A 25,570-nucleotide genomic window follows, 5' to 3' on the forward strand; every position below is an offset into this window, starting at 1 on the left:
TAACCCGATGTTTACCCTGGTTACCAGCGTAAACGTAAAAAAAACAAACAGTACATACTCACATTCCGGTGTCTGTCCTCCGGCGTCTCAGCTTCTCTGCACTGTGAGCGCCTGCCAGCCGGAAAGCGAGCACAGCGGTGACGTCACCGCTCTGCTTTCCGGCTATGGCGCTTACACAGTGGAGAGAAGCAGAACGCCGGGGGACAGACACCGGAATGTGAGTATGTACTGTTTGTTTTTTTTACGTTTACGCTGGTAACCAGGGTAAACATCGGGTTACTAAGCGCGGCCCTGCGCTTAGTAACCCGATGTTTACCCTGGTTACCCGGGGACTTCGGCATCGCTCCAGCGCCGTGATTGCACAGTGTGACCGCAGTCTACGACGCTGGAGCGATAATCATACGACGCTGCGACGTCACTAATCGTGCCGTCGTAGCGATCAAAATTGCACTGTGAGACGGTACCCTTAGAGTTCTGGCTTCTACAGACCAGTTAGACGATCCTAATCAACTCGTTACCTGCATTAAAGACATCTGTCTTACATAGTCACCTTTATAAAAGACTCCTGTTCACAGACTCAATTAGTCAGTCAACTCTAACCTCTACAACATGGGCAAGACCAAAGAGCTTTATAAGGATGTCGGAGACAAGATCAGAGACCTGCACAAAGCTGGAATGGGATACAAAACCATAAGTAAGAAGCTGGGTGAGAAGGAGACAAGTGTTGGTGCAATAGTAAGAAAATGGAAGAAATACAAATTGACTGTCAATCAACATCGATCTGGGGCACCATGCAAAATCACACCTCGTGGGGTATCCTTGATCATGAGGAAGGTGAGAGATCAGCCTAAAACTACATGGAGGGAACTTGTTAATGATCTCAAGGCAGCTGGGACCACAGTCACCAAGAAAACCATTGGTAACAAATTACGCCGTAAAGGTTTAAAATCCAGCTGTGCCCGCAAGGTCCCTATGCTCAAGAAGGCACATGTGCAGGCTCATCTGAAGCTTGCCAATGAACACCTGGATGATTCTGTGCGTGATTGGGAGAAGGTGCTGTGGTCAGGTGAGACAAAAATTGAGGTCTTTGGTATTAACTCAACTCGCCGTGTTTGGAGGACGAGAAATGCTGCCTATGGCCCAAAGAACACCATCCTCACTGTCAAGGATGGAGGTGGAAACATTTATGTTTTGGGGGTGTTTCTCTGCAAAGGGCACAGGACTACTTTACTGCATCAATGGGAGAATGGATGGAGCCATGTACTGTAAAATCCTGAGTGACAACCTCCTTCCCTCCGTGAGGACATTAAAAATGCTTTGTGGCTGGGTCTTCCAGCAAGACAATGACCCAAAACATACAGCCAAGGCAACAAAGGAGTGGCTCAAAAAGAAGCACATTAATGTTATACAGTGGCCTAGCCAGTCTCCAGACCTTAATCCCATAGAAAACTTATGGAGGGAGTGGAAGCTCCGAGTTGCCAAGGGACAGCCTCAAAATCTTAATGATTTAGAGATGATCTGCAAAGAGGAGTGGGCCAAAATTCCTCCTGACATGTGCATAAACCTCATCATCAACTACAAAAAACATCTGACTGCTGTGCTTGCCAACAAGGGTTTTGCCAACAAGTATTAAGTCTTCTTTGCCAGAGGGATCAAATACTTATTTCTCACTGCAGAGTGCAAATAAATTTATATAATTTATACAATGTGATTTTCTGGATTATATTTTTGATATTCTATCTCTCAATGTTAAAATTAACCTACCCTTAAAATTATAGACTGTTCATGTCTGTCAGTGGGCCAACTTACAAAATCAGCAGGGGATCAAATACTTATTTCCCCCACTTTATATAGTGCCTATATATTGTGCAGCACTTTACAGACATTATCACTGTAGGTCAGCTGTGCTAACCACTGACAAGATTTCACGATACAAACTGTGTATGTTATCAAACAGATCCTGATGAAACTGGTGTACCTACTATGAAAATCATAATGGCGTGATAGGACCATGTTAAACAATATGCACACGTTCGGGGACGTTATTTAAATTTTTTTTCATCAATATAATATTTTGGGCTAAAAATAATTTTTCCGATTGGGTTTCATTAAAAAAAGTCAAATTGCTACCTGTAGAGCGAGTTAATTAAGAATCCATCAGTAGGCTCATTGTGTCAGGAGCGTTTGTAACTTTATCTGTGCTTCTCTCAGCTTATTAAAGGGAACCTGTCACCAGGTTTGGCCGATATAAGATACGGCCATCACCTTTCAGGGCTGATATACAGTATCCTATAATGCTGTATATCTGCCCCTAACCCGACCTGAAAGAACTGAAAAATAACTTTTATTATACTCACCTGCGGGGCGGTCCGGTCCGATGGTTTTTTTTTGGTCTGGTTTTGGTCCGGCGCCTTTCCTTCTTATAATCACCGCCCTCCTGCTTGCTTTCTGTGGATGACGTGACCCTCATCATCCACACAGGTGATGGCCGCATCTTATATCGGCCAAACCTGCTGGCACAGACCACATCAAAGTTCAGCTGGACTTTGATGTGGTTATAATCCTGAGAAGCTCCAAGACAGATAAGTCTTACCAACTCTCCAGTCTGAATAACCTTGCTGAGTTTTAGTTAACTAATTCTGTAGCCAGCAAAAAGCCGAAAAGACAAAAAAAAGTGCATACATTTTAATGAAATGCAATTGCAAAAAAAAAATTGTATTTTTAAATCCAAAATTACATATATGGGTGAAAAATGACACATGTAGGAAAATGTATAATAAAGCAAAATACAAAAGTAGCAGTACATCTGCATATTAAATATACATTAAATTATGGTGTAAAATGGGAAGTAACTAGTGGTCACGCTTTTTTTTTCTTGTTCCATTTTAAAAATGGGAACAAAGGCAGATGGTGTTCACAGACGTGGTAATAAATATGTGGTGAGCCCACACGTACTACTAGATATACAGGCACTTGAAGGATACAGTTTCCCAGTAAATAAATGTCACTATACAGTGTGCATAATTTGTGCCGCCATATGGTACGTATAACTAATGCCACCATACACACAAATAACAGACATATAATATCTCCTGGAGCCTTCTTATTAAGGCGCCATCAGAATATTTCTAGGATTGGTGCTCCTGTAGCCAGAAGTATTCCCTCCGTAAATCTGAGGGTAGCAGTATGGTGGGACTGGTTATTGACTACACCCCTGATGCTTTTAAATCCCAACTGTGTGCAAATTATTATTATTATTTTTTTTTACTGGACCTTTCTTTAACCTCACCTGTGGCTTCTTTATCGGGAGCTGCTTTTATGGTAAGTTTGGTGACTGTCTCAAAGCCCCAGCACCTGCATCTAACATATTTGTAGGCCACCATTCTCCTGAATGATGACAATAGCTTGTTCTTTGTGTCATTTTTTTTGTATGTTTTTGTTTTTAACTGTATAGAAATGCGTAGGCTACTTAAGTTTTAGACAATAGTCCTCCGAACCTGGCAAGATCAGCTGCTGACCTGACGTATTTGAGGCCACGCCACTCTTTCCTGAGATTTCAAATAGTCACATGTGAGCGTATATGATAAAAGCATTTTTCTCATTTCACTCCATAAGGACAATCGGTCACCAGAAAAAAACGACTACACTTTATCCCCCCTCTACCACCCTCCTCAGGGTTCGGGTTTCAGTCATGGGTGGTGGTTGTGAGGGAGTACACAGAGCGGCGGCTGTAACCGTGCCCCCGGCCCTCTCTTGAGAACAGCAGTAACTGACTCAGTGCCGCCCCTGTGACTGAGACCTGAACGCTGCTGGGGGGATATAGTTTTTCTCCTGGCAGCTTCTGGCTACGTACGGGTGGCGGGCAGGTTAGTAACACTAATAACCTGCAGGTTAACCCATATCTGCAGGTTAATAGCATTTTTTTTGGTGACCGGTTCGCTTTAATGTGTACCTATCATTTGAAAAACTTTTTATGCATTATAATTGCTATATACACTGCCGTTCAAAAGTTTAGGATCACCCAGACAATTTTATGTTTTCCCCATGTAAGACATTGCCCAATCATAAACACAGGAGAAATAAAACACACCCCACTATAACTTAGACAAGGTTTCTCTCTGTGTGAAATGTAATGACAGGCAGCCCTAATGATGCCCTGGTAGCATATAGCACAGCCACGTAGCATATAGCACAGCCACGTAGCATATAACAGCCCACGTAGTATATAGCACAGCCACGTAGCATATAACAGTCCACGTAGTATATAGCACAATCCACGTAGTGTATATAGCACAATCCACGTAGTATACAACACAGCCCACGTAGTATATAGTACAGTCCACGTAGTATACACACAGCCCACGTAGTATATAGCACAGTCCACGTAGTATATAGCACAGCCACGTAGTGTATAGCACAGCCACGTAGTGTATAGCACAGCCACGTAGTGTATAGCACAGCCACGTAGTGTATAGCACAGCCACGTAGTGTATAGCACAGCCACGTAGTGTATAGCACAGCCACGTAGTGTATAGCACAGCCACGTAGTGTATAGCACAGCCACGTAGTGTATAGCACAGCCACGTAGTGTATAGCACAGCCACGTAGTGTATAGCACAGCCACGGAGTATATAACACAGCCCACGTAGTATATAGCTCAGCCCACGTAGTATATAGCAGTGTGGGCACCATATCCCTGTTAAAAAAAAATAATTAAAATAAAAAATAGTTATATACTCACCTTCCGGCGGCCCCTGGATCCAGCCCAGGAGTTAGCGATGCTCTGGCCAGGTCCGTTCCCAGTGATGCTTTGCAGCAATAACCCGTGATGATGTAGCGGTCTCACGCGATCCTACGTCATCTGGGGTCATTTCGCAAAGCATTACTGGGAACGGAGCTGCCGAGAGCATCACAAGGATGAGAAGGGCTTCGGGGGGCCTCTGGAAGGTGAGAATAGCACGATTTTTTAAATTTTGTTTATTATTTTTAACATTATATCTTTTTACTATTGATGCTGCATAGGCAGCATCAATAGTAAAGCCTGTCGCTGATTGGTCGTGGCCGGCCGGCCACGACCAATGTCAGCTACGCGGGATTTCCGTTACAGACAAACAGACGGAAATAGACCTTAGACAATTATATATATATATATATATATTATACAGGGGGAGAAGTATATGCCTCTAGTGAAAATACTGTAAGCACACTCAAAAGACTCTTGGCAGATGAATCCACTGGCACCCGACCCTCCCCCACACCCAAGCAAAGGAATGGCTCAGAGACTAAAGTAACAGGATCCCCAATGCACCCCTTATCTGATGGGTCAGGAAAAAGCTCTGACAGTCACTTTCACTAGAATTGTTACCTTTTTCACACAAAAATACCAGCAAAAGTAAAAAAGTGGTGTTCTTTAGGAGTTTGACTTATAGGCAGTGCAATATCAAGATTCAATATCGACTAATTCATTGATTGCAAGCTATTTATGCAATATAAGGGACAAATGGAAATGTTCATCCCTTACATCCTTAAAGATACAAATACAACAATGTCTGGGGCACAGGCAGTGAGCGGAGTTAGTGACTCACTGACACTGCTCTCCTGTGTGGCTACCCCAAGCTGTCAGTGTGCTGAATGCCTGAGGAAGGTGCTGGGCGGCCACAGGCATTCAGCAATGTCTGTTGTTTGGGGAAAAAAAACAAACCTTTACCCCTTCAGGAAGGCTAGGGATGGCGCCTTAGGCAGGTGTCTACTCTACATACTTTCTTCCCGGTCCTGCTCCCACATGTTGTAATCCAGCTGAGGTTTGGTGTTCCAAACATACCCATGTTAAAGCCAGGAGTAGTAGACAATAACTTTGCCAAAATGAGTCCAGGGCTCGTTCCCATCACATCGGGTACATTGTGCTGATGAAGCTAAGGAATATTAAACTCCATGACATGCTAGTATTCACAAACCGAGTGACCGGTTCCCTTTTAAATCTAGATCCCCATAAGTATCTTCATGGAACGAGGCCTTTTTTTCTTTTAAATCTCTTGTTGTGTTTAATCATAAGCATTTATAGTGTTGTTGTTGTTGTGCTTTTTGTTTTGTTTTTGTTTTTTACTAACTCCAAAATGAGCAGACCTAACAGATCAATAGCTGTTTTTTGTATCCCTTTCATTTTGCATTTTCTATGAAAGCCTGGAAAACACTTTTATTTTCCTTTCCATTTCACGTATGCTAAATATAATTACGCCGTTACTAAGTTTGTAGCCTACCACCCACTGCTACAGCTGAGAAATTATTTCTGTTTTTTTGATGTCGAAGCGCTAGAATGTAATCTTTGACTCTCTCGAGCTGCAGTCGGTGACTGTAATAACAACAAATGAATTGCTTCCATTAAAACATGTTGGATTTCTATTCTGGTGTGTTGGCTTTTGGTGTAAATTCCGCTGAATAGTCGGCTATAAATGTAGATTCACAGATCGGGTCCGTATCTTCTTTTTATCGAATAGGGATAAACATCCTAGAGTGACCATAGACAACATGTTGCAATCCAGCACCACAAAAAATGTAATCAAAACCGGATCTTTATTAGATAATCACTATAAATAATAGGGAAAATAAACATTTAATAGTTTGCTCATTCCAGACTGCAGTCCATTTAAAAAAATAAATAAATCTCGCCACATAGCGCAATAGTTTTAATTCAACAAAGTAGAAATCTGTTTTCGGCAAAGCGTCTTATCAGCCATTTGAGGACATTGATTTTCTGGGGTCTGTCTTGCACTAATGAGGGTCTGTGTGGCTGGTCACTAGTGATGTCCTAGCAGCAGAAAATGGACATTTTGACATTTTCCCTGGACGGCTGTGCATTATTATAAATGTGCTGCTCTTTATCTGAAGCAGACAGGCATTGGTTGCTCTCTGCAATCAATCCGGCGTTATTTAAGAATGTGTTTCTTCTCTAGTGTCTGCAGTCAATGTGTCAATCATTTCAATGATGTTTAAAGGTTCTGTCATATCGAGTCGCAGATACTTAAAGTTCTCTGAAAATCCACTTTCGGAGCCTCAGATAGAATGTATCATTCCTACTTTTTCATTTAAAGAGCCCCATTTACTTACGGTATATAAAGATCATTTATTTTATAGGAATGAGTTTATGTGACATGTTTGGGATTTTTAATGTTTAATTATATTTAAAGGGAAACTTTAGTAAAACCGCTATAGGTGTATAAATGTTTAAGGAACTGTTGGAGGGTATGGCGGCTCTCCTGACATGATGGGAAAGTAATAGTTCCTCTGAGATTGCTCCCAGAAATTTAGCTATAAATTGACCACTGGGCGTTAAAATTCCCCTGCTGGGCACCTCTTATTCAATCTGTCACAGTTGGCACAGATTGGGGCAGACACATACCCTCAATGTTAATTTTATTCATACATTTTTAGGAGGAGTAGCAGAGGACCTGCAAAATGTAGAATATTAGGCAAAGAAGGCTTCTAATTGTTATTCATCGGTAATATAATTGCCTTGTCAGGACAAGAGTCGTAGTGGGCTACTTTTACACTACATTTATTGGCGTCTACTTGCCGTATGTCATGAAAATGTTTCTGGCATCTACACCAAATGTACCCATAAGCTCCAATTGAATGAATGCCAAAACAGTTTCCAGAGTGCATTGGCTACATCTCCATTTCTTCTAAAACAGTACAGCACAGGGTTTACCTAAAGAAAACGGTCAACAATGCACGCCTTTTGGTTTCCATTGGAGTCCTATGATCCTCCCAAAGCCTGGTCACGATATTCACTGCATAATAGTGTGAAAGTGTTCAGTAGTGGCAACCAAAGCCCCCATTATGGGTATGATCATTAAAGCTTTTCTGTGGAAATCACCCCGGAGCAGTATGTCAAGATCCAAGGGTTCCCACAATAACCCCACTCTGTATTCTCCCATCAAGCACTCCCAACACACTGTCGCATCTGGCTTCATGCACCTCCTCTGCAAGGTAGTATCATCCTGCCTCCAGCATACCATACATAATTTATCTCTAAACCCCTCTAAGACCAGTATATATGCATTCAGATCTGCTCTTCTGTGCAGGGCTACTCACAAAGTTACCATTTTGAGATGTGCTTTTCATACCTGTTTGCTAGACCTGAAGCTAATGCACCAAGCTGGCGGATAGCCATGAGCCACAATTTATGGAACCGCTAGCCACTTGTGGCTCCCGAGCTATAGATTTGGGACCCCTGCTGTATAAGCTTCTTGCATGCTTCCCAGTTCTGATCCACAATGGCCTCCAAGTGGCAATGGAAACCTTTGTCAGTTGGCTTCCCAGTTCTGCTCCACAATGGCCACAGTGGCTATGGAAGCCTATATCAGTTGGCTTCCCAGCTCTGCTCCACAATGGCCACAGTGGCAATGGGAGCCTATATCAGTTGGCTTCCCAGCTCTGCTCCACAATGGTCACCGAGTGGCAATGGAAGCCTATATTAGTTGACTTCCCAGCATTGCTCGACAATGGCCACAGTGGCAATGGAAGCCTATATCAGTTGGCTTCCCAGCTCGGCTCCACAATGGCCACAGTGGCAATGGAAGCCTATATCAGTTGGCTTCCCAGCTCTGCTCCACAATGTATCATTTGCTTTGGCTGCTGACCCATCTCTCCCTATTCTTTATTCTGCAGATCATTGTGTTCGTACTGGCTTCTATATACAGGCACAAGCCCACCTGGCAGATTAGGGCTTACATGCTGTAATGTGAGTGGTGTTATATAAGCACATCCTGCGAATCTGCTCCCCATTGGAGATAATATAGCAGGCTGTGGGGATGCTACTTTATTGTATGAAATAGAATATAGAAACCCCTCTGTATGATGGACGCAATAAGGAGATGCAGATGGGCAATGCTCCTCTATGGGTGCCCTATTCTGGCTTTTGTGCATAACAGTCCTCGCAGACATGATTGCTATAATATGACCGCTTTAAATAGATCTGTCACTGCAGATATAATGGTAATTAATCTGAAATGATGGAGAGCTGTTGAATATTCTGTAATGTGATAGATCTGATACAAGTAGCTAGCATGCATGAACTGTGCAATTGAATGGCTTCTTCTGTCTGATCCACAGTGCCACATTGATTATGTATGAGAGAAGGAGCTGCTATTGCACCCCGCTGGATTTTAATTCTGCATGAGCTCCTGCGCCCTTCCTAGGGGTCTATGGCGGCTTGTTCGTCACAATTACTTTTAGTGAAATTGCGCATATAATTAATAGGTTCTTTTAATGCCTGTTCTAGGAGGCCTCGTAGATTGCAGCCGATGATCACAATGTATTAAAAATGTATTTACCTCGATGGTTATAATCCATTCCGTTCATTACTCCACGTAGCCATGAAACATATTTTCAGGCGCTCTTCCTCCTTTAACACTGTTTTCTTTGATCTTTCTGGTTTACCAATAAAATATTGAGATTGAACTGTGGCAGGGAGGATATGATTCTGCCAAGATAAGGTCCCTGACAACCAGTACAAGCTCTGTAAGCAGTGGTTGTCGTCAGTGGACATTTTGCATATGTTGGACTAAAATCCAAAGTGAAAGTCTTGCACCCAAGAGGCAGATCTCAAAGTTATGGGGGAATGCGCCTAATCCTTACCTATATTTACAATGGGTACATCTCGGTGTATGACATTCATGCCTGACTATCCTGGCAACAGTCCCGATCCTGCTTGCTCCCTGGCAGAATCAGGAAACATCCTGGCAGAATCAGGAACGTTGCTGGGATGTCTAACATGTTTTACATGTTTTCTTGGACTAGAAAATATATGGCCTTCCATTTTGGATCCACCGTGTAAATGAGATTAGTTGAGGTCTGGTTCCCAGCACCCTTGCAGACCACAGTACTTGCTCCCTAGGACTGAGTTGCTGTAGCACAACCACAAGAATGGAGCTTGGCTTGACAAACCATGAAGAAGACCTGTCCTTCGCTGGTGTACATGGCCTCCTTCAGTTAGCCGAACAGTGGCCCTCAGCAATCCGATATTGAAGACCTATGCAAAAAATAGACCACCAAGACATAAAAAACTGCAGTAGGAAGCTCAGTACAGTTCATTTTGACAGTCTTGTAGACAATGAATGGGGGAGGGTAATGCAGATTCTCGGCCTCTCTCCAGTCTTGGAGCGAGAGCAACTCTTTTTAAAGGGAGTGTATCTCCAGGTTTTTTCTATGTAATCTGAGAGCAGCATAATGTAGCACATCACTGGAATCAGAGTCTCAGCCTCTACATTATGCTGCTCTCAGATTAAACAGCTAAAACCTGTTGACAGATTTTCTTTAAGTTGCCCTTACACTAGGTCTTTGTTCATTTTCAGTTTACACTTAGGTTGTCTTTTAAAGGGGCTGTCAGGTCTAAAACTATAACTCTTCAGTGTCTCTATGTAACTGCAGACTTGTGAGTCCTCACACTGAGAGAATTGTGCAGTGTCAGCGCCAAGAACGGCGGTGATGTAACAGCAAGTATGCGATGTACATACTCCCGGCCACATTCCAACTAGACTGTTTTCGGCCTCCCTCAATACACTTGAATTGAGTGAGGCTGCGCCCATCTAGTGGGAATGTTGCCGGGAGTATGTACAGTACAGACCAAAAGTTTGGACACACCTTCTCATTTAAAGATTTTTCTATACTTTCATGACTATGAGAATTGTACATTCACACTGAAGGCATCAAAACTATGAATTAACACATGTGGAATTATATACTTAACAAAAAAGGGTGAAACAACTGAAATTATGTCTTATATTCTAGGTTCTTCAAAGTAGCCACCTTTTGCTTTGATGACTGCTTTGCACACTCTTGGCATTCTCTTGATGAGCTTCAAGAGGTAGTCACCGGGAATGGTCTTCCAACAGTCTTGAAGGAGTTCCCAGAGATGCTTAGCCTTTGTTGGCCCTTTTGCCTTCACTCTGCAGTATACTGATACTGTATATCGCAGACTTGCATGACAACCGTTCCTGGTGCCGGCTCTAGAGAATCCTAACAGCGTGCAGTGAGCACAATGTGAGGATTCACTAGTCTACAGTCACATAGAATAGTTTAAGACCTGACAACCCCTTTAAGGACAGCCAGTACTTAACCCACATGGCCTCACTCGCATTGCACCCAGCCAGCAAACATCTGTACAGCACTCTTCTCTGAGTGACCAGCAACTCCATAGGGAATGATTGGAGCAGTGGTTCAGCGAGTGCACTGCTGCTACATTATAACCAGAGCTGTGGAGTCGGTAAGCCAACACTCCAACTCCTTAATTTCCATGACACCGACTCTACCAAAATGGGCTCCGACTCTGACTCCACAGTCCTGGCAGGGCTGTAGAGTCGGTAAGCCAAACCTCCGACTCCTGAATTTCCATGACTCTAACTCCACCAAAATGGTCTCCGACTCCACGACTCCGACTCCACAGCCCTGATTATAACTGGGATTAACGTTCCCCATTGTAATCAGTACAGGTCCCAGCAGTTGAACCCATTTAAGGAGGATCAGTGCTTCCCCCACAAGGGATTTACTAAATCATAGTGCACAGGACTGTTAGCTGTCATTGGGATGAGTCCGCAGAGTGGCCACCACCACAGCTTGCCTGTTGCCCACCGAGGTCCTAAATAGTATAGCTTATGAAAAGTTAATTGCAGACATATGGTCACATAGCACCTGAATAGTTACTGCTTTAATCATGATGTGACTTGGGGCCTCCATAAAGTTTTTATTTTTCAAGTACTAAGCACATTTACTAAGGGATGTCACAGGGCATGTCATCAAGTACTTACGGCAGAAGCATTTCAATCCCTTTCTGACCTATCAGTTTAATGTCGCATTTCACCATGTGCAATCAGGAAATACAAAATGTATTTTAATAATTTGTTCATGTGATTGCATTGTCTGTGAGTCACCATCTAATCATAGGAGATGGTTGTAGTGTACCTGTAAAGCGTCCTAACGGCCCATTTCTTGTGATTCATTTTGCACTGTGATGCTGGAAAAGGGACTTGTGAAGGCTCAGGAGTTTTACTTTTTCTTCTCGCAGCTTTTTTTTTTTGCAAGAATCAGATCTGTCCATGCCATTAATTCTGCGAGCTAGAGATGAATGGGATGCCCTTCAGCACAACAGCTCAGTCGCAAGTTGTACTGCTGTGCTGGGCAGACACTTTCAGGATTTAAAGACCCTCAGACACCTAATCTGCTATTGATTTTACAATGACTTGTGCATTTCAGATCAGCGGAACTTGGGGATGTCCATGCGAGTAGAACGCTCGACACTGGATCAAGTAAAAAAACGATTTGAGGTAAATAAGAAGAAAATGGAAGAAAAACAAAAGGATTATGACTTTGAGGAGAGAATGAAAGAACTGAGGGAGGAGGTGAGCATCTAGACCACGTCTCAAATTGCTTCAAACTGAGCTTACAGACACACTAAATCTACAAATGAATAGTTAAAGTAATCAAGAAGTATAGTTGCCCTCTATGATTTAGGGTTATACAGACAATGCTGCAGACTGTCATTTTCCTCACAGCATTAGTCACCCCACACCACCTCTTAAAACAGGACCTCATCACGTGGTGGCGCTGCGTTCACTTACCACAGTTTCTTTCACCAGTGCCCTCCGATGACCTGCCAAATCAATTACCGTGAAAGAAGAAGATAGACATAATCATAGCCCCACACCATAGCGTTCTGTCACTGCCCAAAACAGATTGTCATCACTCTCCCATACTTCTATCACCACCCTCTTCCTGATGACTGTCTGTTTCAGGATGGTGACAGAAGCTATGGGGCGATTGTATGCTCACTTTTCCCTGCTTCCTTCACTGTCATTAGTCCGTGACATCATCAGGTTCGGTCATGAAAGAAGCTGTGGTGTGTGAACACAGCAACACCCCTCCTGATGAAGATCTATGTCAGGTTGGTGACTGAATCTGTGGGGGGGGGGGGGGGGGGCGATTCTATGCTCACCTTTTAGTAATGGACAAGCCAGAACAGTAAAATTCGGGGTCCATACCAAACACTTAGTATTTGGGCACAGACCCTGAACACTGACTAGTCAGTGTTGCTGTTCATATTCAGCACCCCGAACATCAGGTGTTTGCCACACTGTCATCTGCATGACAGCACGAGAAACACTGGTGACTCTGATCAATGATAAGATTCATTACCGCCAGTCAGAGAGCTGTGGTTCCCATGCTTTCAGATGACAGCGTGAGCCATCACATGTGACTGGAGGTAAAAAGTTTTCCTCCGGTCATAGGCATCTGATCATGAGAGTACTACTCCCATCAGCCTACGCCTGGTGTTGTTGAAAACGACGAAAGCAGGGGCTGCTGGGAGTATTCATCAGATGGCACCTGTGTGCTATAAATAAATTAAGAAAGAAAAAAAAAAATGACGGGGGGGTCTCTTCTATTTTTGATAACCAGCCCTGGAAAAACTGACAGCTGCGCCCTGCAACCCTCAGCTGTGAGCTTTATCATGGCTGGTTGTCAGGAATAGAGGGGCCCCCACTCAGTTTTTTTTTTAATTATAGAAAATGGTGTAGGGTCCCTCCTCATTTTTGACAACGAACTAGAGATGGACGAACCCAAACAGTAAAGTTCGGCGTCCATACCGAACACTTACAGTTCAGGCATGGATACCGAACACGAACTTCACCAGGAAATCCGTGTTACTGTTCGGGTTGGCTGCCCGAACACCGGGTGTTTGTCGCCCTGTCATGTGCATGACAGTGCGGCAAACACTGCTTCTGATCGGCAGTGAAATCATCCCCGCCTGTCAGAGAGCCGCAGTTCCCATGCTGTCAAAAGACAGCGCAAGTGCTCAGCTGTGATCAGAGGTATAAAGTTTACCTCCAGTCACTGGTGTCAGCTGATGGGACTACTGATCCCATCATCCGACACCTGCAGCCGCTAAATAACAGTGAGAGCAGGAGTGGTAGATGGGAGTATTCAACAGCCGCTCCTGCGCTGTAAATAAATAATAATAATGAAAAAAAAAAAAAACCAGTGTGGGTTCCCCTGTATTTTTCTTAACCAGCCAGGCAAAACTCACAACTGGGGGCTGCAACCCTCAGCTGGTAGCGTTAGCAAGGCTGGTTATCAAGAATAGAGGGGTCTGTCCATCGCCGTAATGCATGTCTGGGGTAAAACAGTTTTCAACCCGGACGGTGCCAAGATGCGACCGTCCAGGCTGACAACCATTGGTGACTGAACTGCTGCGAGCGCAGCGTCAGTGGCTAGCGGTGACATCACTGAGGCTGCGCTCCTAGCCGGGCTGAATTGTGGTGACCTCTGTGACTTCCCGGCTAGCACCGTGAGAGTTTTTGCAGCCGTGGCGCAGTAATTCCGCACCTGTGACCTGCACTCGCACTATTGTCTGTATTTTATTCGCTCTTCTATGGGCATTGTCTTCATCCTTCTTCTGAGCAGGTGCCGGCGAGTGCCTGCTACTGCACAGTATACACCATGTGCTCCACGTAGCCTCCTATATACAGCATGTGCCCCACGTAGCCTCCAATGTACAGCATGTGCCCCACGTAGCCTCCAATGTACAGCGTGTGCCCCACGCAGCCTCCCTATGTACAGCATGTGCCCCACATAGCCTCCAATGTACAGCATGTGCCCCACATAGCCTCCCTATGTACAGCATGTGCCCCACATAGCCTCCCTATGTACAGCATGTGCCCCACATAGCCTCCGATGTACAGCTTGTGCCCCACATAGCCTCCCTATGTACAGCATGTGCCCCACATAGCCTCCGATGTACAGCTTGTGCCCCACATAGCCTCCCTATGTACAGCATGTGCCCCACGTATCCTTCGATGAACAGCTTGTGCCCCACGTAGCCTCCGATGTACAGCATGTGCCCCACGTAGCCTCCCTATGCTCTTCATGTGCCCCATGTAGCCTCCCATGTGCCCCACGTAGCCTCCCTATGTACAGCATGTGCCCCATGTAGCCTCCCTATGTACAGCTTGTGCCCCACGTAGCCTCCGATGTACAGCTTGTGCCCCACATAGCCTCCCTATGTACAGAATGTGCCCCATGTAGCATCCCCATGTACAGCATGTGCCCCACGTAGCATCCCTATGTACAGCTTGTGCCTCACATAGCCTCATATACAGCTTGAGCCCCCTACATACATACAAATATCCCATACACGTGAAAAGAAACATGTTCACCTTTCTCTCGTTCTGCCAGCGCTCTGCCTCTGCTGTCTCCAATACACTGATTCTCCGCAGTGCATAGCTGACGCGATGAAATTACGTCATTGCGACTGCTGACTCGCTTGCTGATTGGTGGAAGATGGAGCCCGTGGCGCCGTTCTCCACCAGTGTATTCATTGCTGTTTGCATCCAGAGGATGCAGTGGCGACGAATGGATAGCGGGTGGGGAAGGACACGATGCGGTCTCTTGGCCACTGTTTCAGCCCTTCGGTTATCTTGGTCTGTGGCCAGACTGGAACAGCAAGAGGACCAGATGTGAGACACACTTTGTTCAAGTCTACTCTATGCGTGAGATTGTCGAAGAGTCACTTAAAGGGGGTTATCTCAAGTTTGGAAGTTATTCCCATACAAGGGATTTGGGGGATAACATCCCAATTAATGAGGATCTGACTGCTGGGACACACAGTGATCCCAAAAACCAAGGTAAGTCTATTGTGATCATGTCTGCTCCATTCATTCTACACCCATAAGAGTGAATGGAGCGGCAGTGCACCTGATCGACCACCATTCCATTCACTAGGGCTATGGGAGAACTTCCAAATTTGAGAATAAAGTGCCATACACCGCTGTGGCATATGCAACCAGTTGGGGTCTCGGGATTTGGGCCACCTCTGATCTTCATGGTGTTTTAAAAGCCCCATATAAATCGGCTTATTTGGGTTCGCCTTTGGAAAAGAATGCATCAGTCTATAAGATGGTTAGACAAGGGTGTTTCATTTATTTATTTATTATTTTGTGTATCAAAAAGCCTTCAGTGTTGCCCCCAAGCTGCTGTTTCACTTTGCTCAAAGTTCTTTAACAAGGTGTACAAGATTGGGGGAAAGTTTTGTGCTCTCTGCAAACATTTACGTAGCTTTTGATTTTATTTTTTGTCCCACCTTTTTCATGTACACCGGTGAATTAGGAACTTTTTTAAATACTTTATGTACTTCCTTGTGTAAATAGATTTTCTCGAATCTAAATCTGTGGCATTCGATTGATGGCAGGGACATTTTTGGAATAAACCCTTTTAGAATTTGTTTGTCTTGACATTACATTTAAAAAAAAAAAAAAGAAAAGAAAAGATAATGGTGATATTGCTCTTTCGCTTTTGCTTATAAAGTGGTGTAACCTGTATCTTCTTCTTTTAAATCCAGGAGGAAAAAGCACGAGCTTATAAAAAGGAAAAGCAAAGGGAGAAAAAGAGGAAGGCAGAGGAAGATTTGGGTTTTGAAGAAGATGATGAAATGGCTGCTGTCATGGGTTTCTCAGGGTTTGGCTCCTCCAAAAAGAGTCACTGATTTGAACTTGAAAGCAGCAGTCTAGTCACCGAGCAGATGATGTTTCCTCTGCCACTGTTTTTTTTTTTTAAAATATAAGAAGAGCTTTATGTATAAAATATTTTTTTCACCATAATCTAATATGCCTCAAGTAGTCAGTGCTCAGTGCAGAGGATTACGGGACTCCTAACGATCTAGCAAACCGTTGTGCTAGCCAAAACTGTGAATCGATTCCCCAACTCTTATTTACTTACTAGCCACATAATCACTTCTTAATCATATGAGCTGATAATCTCACATCTAAACAGCGATTTATACCTGCTTGCCTCTGCACGGTGGCAGGGTTTTAAAAAAAAAAAAAACCGAGCCTTAACTTCGTAGTATAAATGTCCATTTTTTTGGATGGGTGCTGTCATTCTTACCTCTTCTCTACATGGTGTCAAAGATGTTCCGCAGTGGATCCTGGGGCCATTACTAAATGGCTACCACCAGTGTAATGCAATGGTCTTATCACAAGTCTCTGATCCTTGAATGTGAGTGTCCCAGTCACCTTTATCAATGGAGTGCTGGCCCTTTGGTGTAAAATTCATTAATGGGAAGGTGGCCCCTCATGTATGGGTTACTCTCCATAATGATGACCATGACTTCTCTGTGGTCTCTATAATACCCAGATATTTCGATGAAGAATGGCTGATATCCCGGATCAGTTTATTCTTGGGGTGGGTGAGTGCCCCCACAGCCGAACCCCATCAATCTGTCTTCAATAACCCTTTTCAGTGCATTACCTGGAGAGCATTTTCATCTCTAAATGAAAAAAGGTGATAAGGTGTAATGTGGGTTGTCCCACGTGGATTTTCTCTTGTAAATTTAGGAAATATTTTAAAATTAAAAGAAAATAATAGTCACCAGTATAAACAAACACTTCTATTTTTTTTTCTTCTGTTTCTCCAACACCTGCAGTGAGTAACATTCCGTCTACCCTTGTGACTGATACAGCCAGTCGCTTGTTTCAGCAATGATGCCTCTTTGTACATCATGGGAGTGCAGAGGCAAGTGATTGGCTGCAGGGGTCACTTGGGTAGATGGTACTATATATATGTATATGTATATTTTCTTCTAAAATAATTGAGAACACCAGATCTGAGACCTGACTGTTACAAAATGATTAAGCCAATTTGATTGCAATTTATTAAAAGGCTTGTTTTTCACTTTAGCATACAGTTTCACGTACTTTGATTTAACAAATTGTAGTAAAGAGGATGTGCCACTTGCTAAAAAGAGTCTTAAACACTTATTAAGAATCCCTGAGCTCCCCTGATTCTGCAACTTTTTTCCCCATTTTGTGCTGCTTCCCTCCATTGTAGGGATATTTACATTTATTGTTTTTGGAGCGCAATATGTGAAATCTCTACTTGTAGTGCAGCTTGATGTTTCTTCAAACTTTTCAGTGGGTGACTACTATGCTGTTACACTTCCCTCCCAGATGTTGCCAATTAGAGCTCGCCAACTCGTCCAGGAGTTTCAGAGACTGCATAGCTGTGATTGAGGAGTGAACATGCACACTCTCAGGGAAAACTGAAAAAACACCTATTTGTTCTAGAAGCAGAGACTTCACATATTGTGCTCCAAAAGCAATAAAAGCGAATATTTCTTCAATGGAGAGACACAGTGCAAAACAGAAAAAAGCAGCAATTTTAGGGAAGTTCGGGTATTTTTTTCTCAAAGTATTTAATTTTATTTATTTTTGAGCAAGTGACAGATCCTCTTTAAGAGAGTTAGTATTAGATTAAAAAAATGTGGCTGCTTAGGCCTCTTTCACACTTCCGTCTTTTAGCTCCCGTCGAAATCCGTCAATTTTTGAAAAAACCAGGATCCAGCAAATTTTTCTGCTGGATCCTGTTTTTACCCATAGATTTGTATTAGCGACGGATTGTGACGGATGGCCTTCCGTTTCATCCGTCGTGCACCGGATCCGTCGGAAAATCGCTGCCCGTCGGGCGGAGAAAACGTTCAGAGGAACGTTTTTTCTGCACGTTGGAAAATCACTGTCAAAAGCAGGAATCCAGCGATGTGTTCCGTCTTTTGAAACTGAGCACTTGCTCTCTCTCTCTTTTTACTATTGATGCTGCCTATGCAGCATCAATAGTAACAAGATATAATGTTAAAAATAAAAAAAATCACAATATTCTCACCTCCCGGCGTCCCGCGCAGCGTTATCGATGTTCGCGATGCTCCCGGCAGCTAGCGTTCCCAGCAATGCATTGCGAAATGACCCGATTGATGTAGCCGTCTCGCGAGACCGCTATGTCAGGGCTCATTGCACGCAAGGCATTACTGGGAACGCTAGCTGCCGGGAGCATCGCGAACATCGATAACGCTGCGCGGGACGCCGGGAGGTGAGAATATTGCGATTTTTTATTTTATTTTTTTTTTATTGTTTTTTTTAATTATTTTTAACCTAGGTTTTGTTGTGTATGCATTTTCGCAGCGGAAACCGCAGTGAAGACACATACACAACAGGTGCACATAGCCTTGACGGGTGCGTCAGAAAAACGGGCCCAGTGCACCTGTTTTTTACAATCTGCACAGGATCCGTCATTTCAACATTTTGACGGATCCTGTGCAGATTGTAAAAACGGAAGTGTGAAAGAGGCCTTACTTTCAAAACCAGTGCAACCTCTGTGGCTGTGTTCGGTATTGCAACTTCTCTCATTTTTAAGTGAATAAGCTTTAATAAATGTTTGTCTTTGGTGACAACAGCCATTGTTTTCTCATCTCATACAGCCTAAGGCCACATTCACACGTTCAGTATTTGGTCAGTATTTTACATCAGTATTTGTAAGCCAAAATCAGGAGTGGGTGATAAATACAGAAGTGGTGACGGGTTTTTCTATTATACTTTTCCTCTCATTGTTACACTCCTGATTTTGGCTTACAAATACTGATGTAAAACACTGACCATGTGAACTTGGCCTAATAGTTTCTCACCTAGTAACAAAAGTATGTGAAGCTATATTATGCTGAAGTGTAAAATTCCACAGCCTCAAATGACTCGGGAATGTATCATCTTAAGATGATTTATTGATTAAATCCGGTTTTTGTGGTTGTTTCTTAAAAAAAAAAAAAAAAGTTGGATTTTTTTTTTTTTCATACCACAATCTGTATTAAAAATAAAAAATAGAAATGTTGCAGTTTTCCTGCTGGCCACTGGGGCTATTATACACATACTTCATGTTTTGCTATAGAAGACTTTTCAGAAGTCTCATTGTCATTACAGTAGGGATTAGAATGACTGTTAACACCTCTATACATTCCTATCACAATAGGCAATGTCACAGCTGACTCTGCTCCCCTTCACAATGACTGTTGCACACGCTCATTAGATGCTTCAATAAAAAAGATGGAGTCTGAGTCAATCTACTGCTGCGTACAAACCTGATTTAAACAAGCGGTCATGTTTGATGGCTTATTCCCTTTGCTTTAGGATCCCGATACATTGATTTCAGCTATTTCCACAACCTAAAGCTCTGCTTAATATAAAGAAACAATGTCGTTGGTTACAAAACGTCTGGCCTTCCTGTATAGGGTCAGCGAATAATGCTGGTGTATGGGCTGCTGTTCTTCAAGCTGGCACATGTTCTCTAATACCAGCTGCTTAATGGTTTTGCTGGTAACAAGATCTGGAGGACAGTCAAAACCATTGAAGGGCTTAATAAGTGTATTTAAATTTTATTTTTATTTTTTCCTTTTTAATAAAACTTTATGATAAATATGATTTTCTCCTGGTTACCTCAACAGTAGTGTTAAGCACATACCGGTGATGTATCTGATTCATTTTTATATATTTTTTTTTTTAGCCTTTTTATATGTAAAAATCTCTTTTCCGCTTTTTTTTTTTCTTCTAGTGATTTTTAAAATGAGAAGAAAAGCAAAACCAACCTTAAATTAGTTGGAAATGACCCGTGTCTTTGGCATCCATGCCCCCACAAACACATTTTAAAATAAATTCATTGCCACTGTCACGCCTGCTGAATTTCATTATTGCCATCTATTGTAAGGAGTCCAGAACGCGGCATTATTTTTTTTTTTTATGGGAAACAATTTTCCCTTCCCCCGCCATGTAAATCTCCAGCACAGTCCATAATATTTGTCAGTGCTTGCTTCAATGGCCTTGCTCCGGGTACATTCTCTGTTGATAAACACTAATAAAATCGAGTTCCGACTATTTTGCTAATGAGCTATGATGGCAATTCGCCTATGACATAGGCCAATAATTCTTTCCCTCCTGTAGAGTATGTCAGCATGAAGCACCTAGGCGGAAAATTAAATTTTTTTTTTCTATTCTTTCTTTGCTAGTGTTTATAGTTTCTACACTTTGAGACTTTGTTAGGCATTTAAATTAACCAGGTGGCTCCGTAGCAGTGGTAGATGATGATTTTTTTTTTTTTTTTTTGTTGGTGTGTTTTTTATATAGTCTTTGTATTGTTTTATAATATACATTTTTGCAAATAAATTTTGAATCTTGAATTTTTATTTTAACAAAAGGTTCATAGATGTAATTTAGTGAACAAAGTCTTCGGGGTAAATTAAAGCGGTCGTTGGACAAGGACCACAAGATGGAAGACTCCCTTGACCATAAGCCATCATCAATCATCTGACCCCGTTGCAGGAAAGTTTAAAGGGAACCTGAGGGTAATGCATGCTGCCAAAGCCATGGGCAGTACGTGTCGGCCACTAGTACGTCATGTATGTTTGACTATGGAACGCAGCCGGCCAAGCCGCCCTGTGCACTAGGACCTCCTCTTTAAAGGGGTATTAGTAGGTGTAATAGTATTAGGAAATGCCTCCAATTAGAAATGTAGTATAGTTTTTCTGATTCACTGTCTTTCTCTTTATGTGCAGGCATTGCAGGAGCTTAGGTATCCATGGTTACAACCACTGATATAGTGACAGCTAGTGGTTGTAACCAAGGATACCTAAGATCCTGTAATGCCTGCACATGAGGAAAGAGACATGGCAAATCAGAAAAACTATACTACATTTCTAATTGGTGGTATCTGCAAATATTATTATTTTTACATCTACTACATATTGGGAAAGGATCTTGGAGATGGGGAATACTCCTTTAAGTCAGAACTCCATCCCAGGATATACTACGACTTCACTATACACATTGTATCTTACTCCTTAACGCTGAATATGTACATCATTAGCGCTTGTTAATATACAATAAAACATATATTGATGGGACACGTTCTGCCTTTGTACACCTGCAATTAGCGACAAAATAGCGATTCTACAGTTTAATCCCTTAGATGCTGTTGTCAACAGCGTTATACAGTGGGGCAAAAAAGTATTTAGTCAGTCAGCAATAGTGCAAGTTCCACCACTTAAAAAGATGAGGCGTCTGTAATTTACATCATAGGTAGACCTCAACTATGGGAGACAAAATGAGAAAAAAAATCCAGAAAATCACATTCTGTCTTTTTATCATTTTATTTGCATATTATGGTGGAAAATAAGTATTTGGTCAGAAACAATCAATCAAGATTTCTGGCTCTCACAGACCTGTAACTTCTTCTTTAAGAGTCTCCTCTTTCCTCCACTCATTACCTGTAGTAATGGCACCTGTTTAAACTTGTTATCAGTATAAAAAGACACCTGTGCACACCCTCAAACAGTCTGACTCCAAACTCCACTATGGTGAAGACCAAAGAGCTGTCAAAGGACACCAGAAACAAAATTGTAGCCCTGCACCAGGCTAGGAAGACTGAATCTGCAATAGCCAACCAGCTTGGAGTGAAGAAATCAACAGTGGGAGCAATAATTAGAAAATGGAAAACATTCAAGACCACTGATAATCTCCCTCGATCTGGGGCTCCACGCAAAATCCCACCCCGTGGGGTCAGAATGATCACAAGAACGGTGAGCAAAAATCCCAGAACCACGCGGGGGGACCTAGTGAATGAACTGCAGAGAGCTGGGACCAATGTAACAAGGCCTACCATAAGTAACACACTACGCCACCATGGACTCAGATCCTGCAGTGCCAGACGTGTCCCACTGCTTAAGCCAGTACATGTCCGGGCCCGTCTGAAGTTTGCTAGAGAGCATTTGGATGATCCAGAGGAGTTTTGGGAGAATGTCCTATGGTCTGATGAAACCAAACTGGAACTGTTTGGTAGAAACACAACTTGTCGTGTTTGGAGGAAAAAGAATACTGAGTTGCATCCATCAAACACCATACCTACTGTAAAGCATGGTGGTGGAAACATCATGCTTTGGGGCTGTTTCTCTGCAAAGGGGCCAGGACGACTGATCCGGGTACATGAAAGAATGAATGGGGCCATGTATCGTGAGATTTTGAGTGCAAACCTCCTTCCATCAGCAAGGGCATTGAAGATGAAACGTGGCTGGGTCTTTCAACATGACAATGATCCAAAGCACACCGCCAGGGCAACGAAGGAGTGGCTTCGTAAGAAGCATTTCAAGGTCCTGGAGTGGCCTAGCCAGTCTCCAGATCTCAACCCTATAGAAAACCTTTGGAGGGAGTTGAAAGTCCGTGTTGCCAAGCGAAAAGCCAAAAACATCACTGCTCTAGAGGAGATCTGCATGGAGGAATGGGCCAACATACCAACAACAGTGTGTGGCAACCTTGTGAAGACTTACAGAAAACGTTTGACCTCTGTCATTGCCAACAAAGGATATATTACAAAGTATTGAGATGAAATTTTGTTTCTGACCAAATACTTATTTTCCACCATAATATGCAAATAAAATGATAAAAAAACAGACAATGTGATTTTCTGGATTTTTTTCTCTCAGTTTGTCTCCCATAGTTGAGGTCTACCTATGATGTAAATTACAGACGCCTCTCATCTTTTTAAGTGGTGGAACTTGCACTATTGCTGACTGACTAAATACTTTTTTGCCCCACTGTATATGTTGATAGAAAATGGCAGGCCCTCTAACAGCCCTCCTATCCCTGTAGACCTGATTGTAGAGGGGGTGAGGACCAATGTGTTGTCAATTCACACAAAAATGAAACAAATTAGAGGAAGTGTGTGTGTGTGTGTGTGTGTGTGTGTGTGTGTGTGTGTGTGTATATATATATATATATATATATATATATATATATATATATATGTATATATTTATATATATATGGAAAAAATTAGGAAATAGACTTATCAAATAGTATGCCTGTGTATACAGTTAGTATGGCAAGGCTTCTATAACTGTAATGCCAAGTATTAAATTAAAATAGATAATTTAAATAATAATGAAATGAATCCATATAAATCAGTCACCATGTACACATATGGCCATAACTTATCTTATGCATATCAAAGGGAAAGTATGCTGTGCAACATAACCCCTGTATAAGGAAAACAATGGCAATATAATGAAAAGCAAGGTCCCATATACTTGTATAAGATCTAAATTTATGTCCACATGCAGCAATGATACATGTAGTGTATATATACTAAGGCTTCTTTCACACTAGCGTCGTACTCGGCCCGTCGCAGAGCGTCGTACCGACGCTAGCGTTGTTTGTGCCGCACAACGGGGGCAGCGGATGCTGTTTTTCCACGCATCCGCTGCCCCATTGTGAAGTGCGGGGAGGTGGGGGCGGAGTTCCGGCCGCGCATGCGCGGTCGGAAATGGTGGTCTGTCGGCAGCAAAAAACGTTACATGTAACGTTTTTTGCAGCCGACGGTCCGCCACAACAAGGCGCAACCGTCGCACGACGGTTGCGACGTGTGGCAATGCGTCGCAAATGCGTCGGTAATGTTAGTCAATGGGGAAAAAACGCATCCTGCAAGCACTTTTGCAGGATGTGTTTTTTCGCCAAAAGGACGCATTGCGACGTATTGCAAAAAACGCTAGTGTGAAAGTAGCCTAACATGCAAGTGCTAATGGATCATAAAATACTGTGCATATATCTAATCCCTATGTGGGAAAACACAGAAGATCTCTTAATCAGATATTGACAATGAAAACCTACAACTACAGGTATACAATGCGTACCGAATAGGAGGAGTATATACCTGATCCTGTGGCATAAGGCCTTATGATGACTTGCTGCATCCACACTATGCGTTCACCCTGACCACCATTACCCTGATGGCCACCACTCCAGGGTAATCGTCAAGAGCCGGGCAAGGCACCAGAATTGGCACATCTCATGTGATGAGCCAATTCTGAGGTTGCTTCGGGCTTGTATTTTTAGGCTGGCAAGGGCATAATAACCAGGGACCATCCCAGTCTGATCATATAAGCCCACAGCTGTCTGCTTTACTTTGGCTTGTTATCCAAAATAACCTCACATTTTTTTAAATTATTTATTAGGCTAAAGTAGGCTAGAAACACATACGTTAACAAACTTGTGCTTTTTATTTTTAACTGCGCATTTTCAGCATCCAATGCAAGTCTATTGGGAAATTCCGCTTAAAAGACTGCGCTAACATAAGAGAAATTGACATGCTGCGGCTCGGAAACCCGCACCACAGGTGATTTTTCATAGTGTAAAAAAGCACATTGGGCACGGGAGTTTTATTAATCCCATCCACTGTGCTTGTACTGTACAATGCAGCGTTTTGGACACAGTGAAAATTTGCTGCGTCCAGAACACTAGTAATACTGATTGTGGGCACACAGACTGTAGGTAACTATTTTTAACATCAAACTGGTGTCAATAACTTCTCTAACACACTGCAACAAAATTTAAATGGAGATCAGAAATGGCAGAATTTTGAGCGCACTTATATGTGATCCGTGTGATGGGCAAAGCACAGTTTTAAATAGATGGATATTTAGCGCTGTAATATGGAAAGGAGCAGAAAAACGGTGTTTTTTGGATTGCTTTTTAAGCAAATAATCAGGATTAAGATTAAAAAAAAATATTCCTGGCTCCTGATACCTGGGGCTATGTCTAGAAATATCTGTAAAAGCAGCAGCAGACAGAACTGGAATGGACCCTCGTGCTAAAATCACTGCCGTCTGCCACATACACTGCCTGCCTAGCACTGATATCTATGCAGCTGGATTAGTCCTCAG

General features: G+C 42.8%; 1 protein-coding gene across 1 annotated transcript in view; it reads left to right on the forward strand.

Annotated features, from left to right (window-relative positions):
* Window positions 1-18,150, forward strand: part of ZMAT2 (zinc finger matrin-type 2) — a 38,593-nt gene extending 20,443 nt beyond the window's left edge. The window contains exons 5-6 of the mRNA XM_077266137.1: window positions 12,250-12,395; window positions 16,388-18,150. Of these exons, the coding sequence (XP_077122252.1) occupies window positions 12,250-12,395; window positions 16,388-16,531 (290 nt within the window). The 3' untranslated portion in view covers window positions 16,532-18,150. The remainder of the gene's footprint in view (window positions 1-12,249; window positions 12,396-16,387) is intronic.
* The last annotated feature ends 7,420 nt before the right edge of the window (window positions 18,151-25,570 follow it).

This window comes from Ranitomeya variabilis, chromosome 5 (genome assembly GCF_051348905.1).
Source record: "Ranitomeya variabilis isolate aRanVar5 chromosome 5, aRanVar5.hap1, whole genome shotgun sequence".
NCBI classification, from domain to species: domain Eukaryota; kingdom Metazoa; phylum Chordata; class Amphibia; order Anura; family Dendrobatidae; genus Ranitomeya; species Ranitomeya variabilis.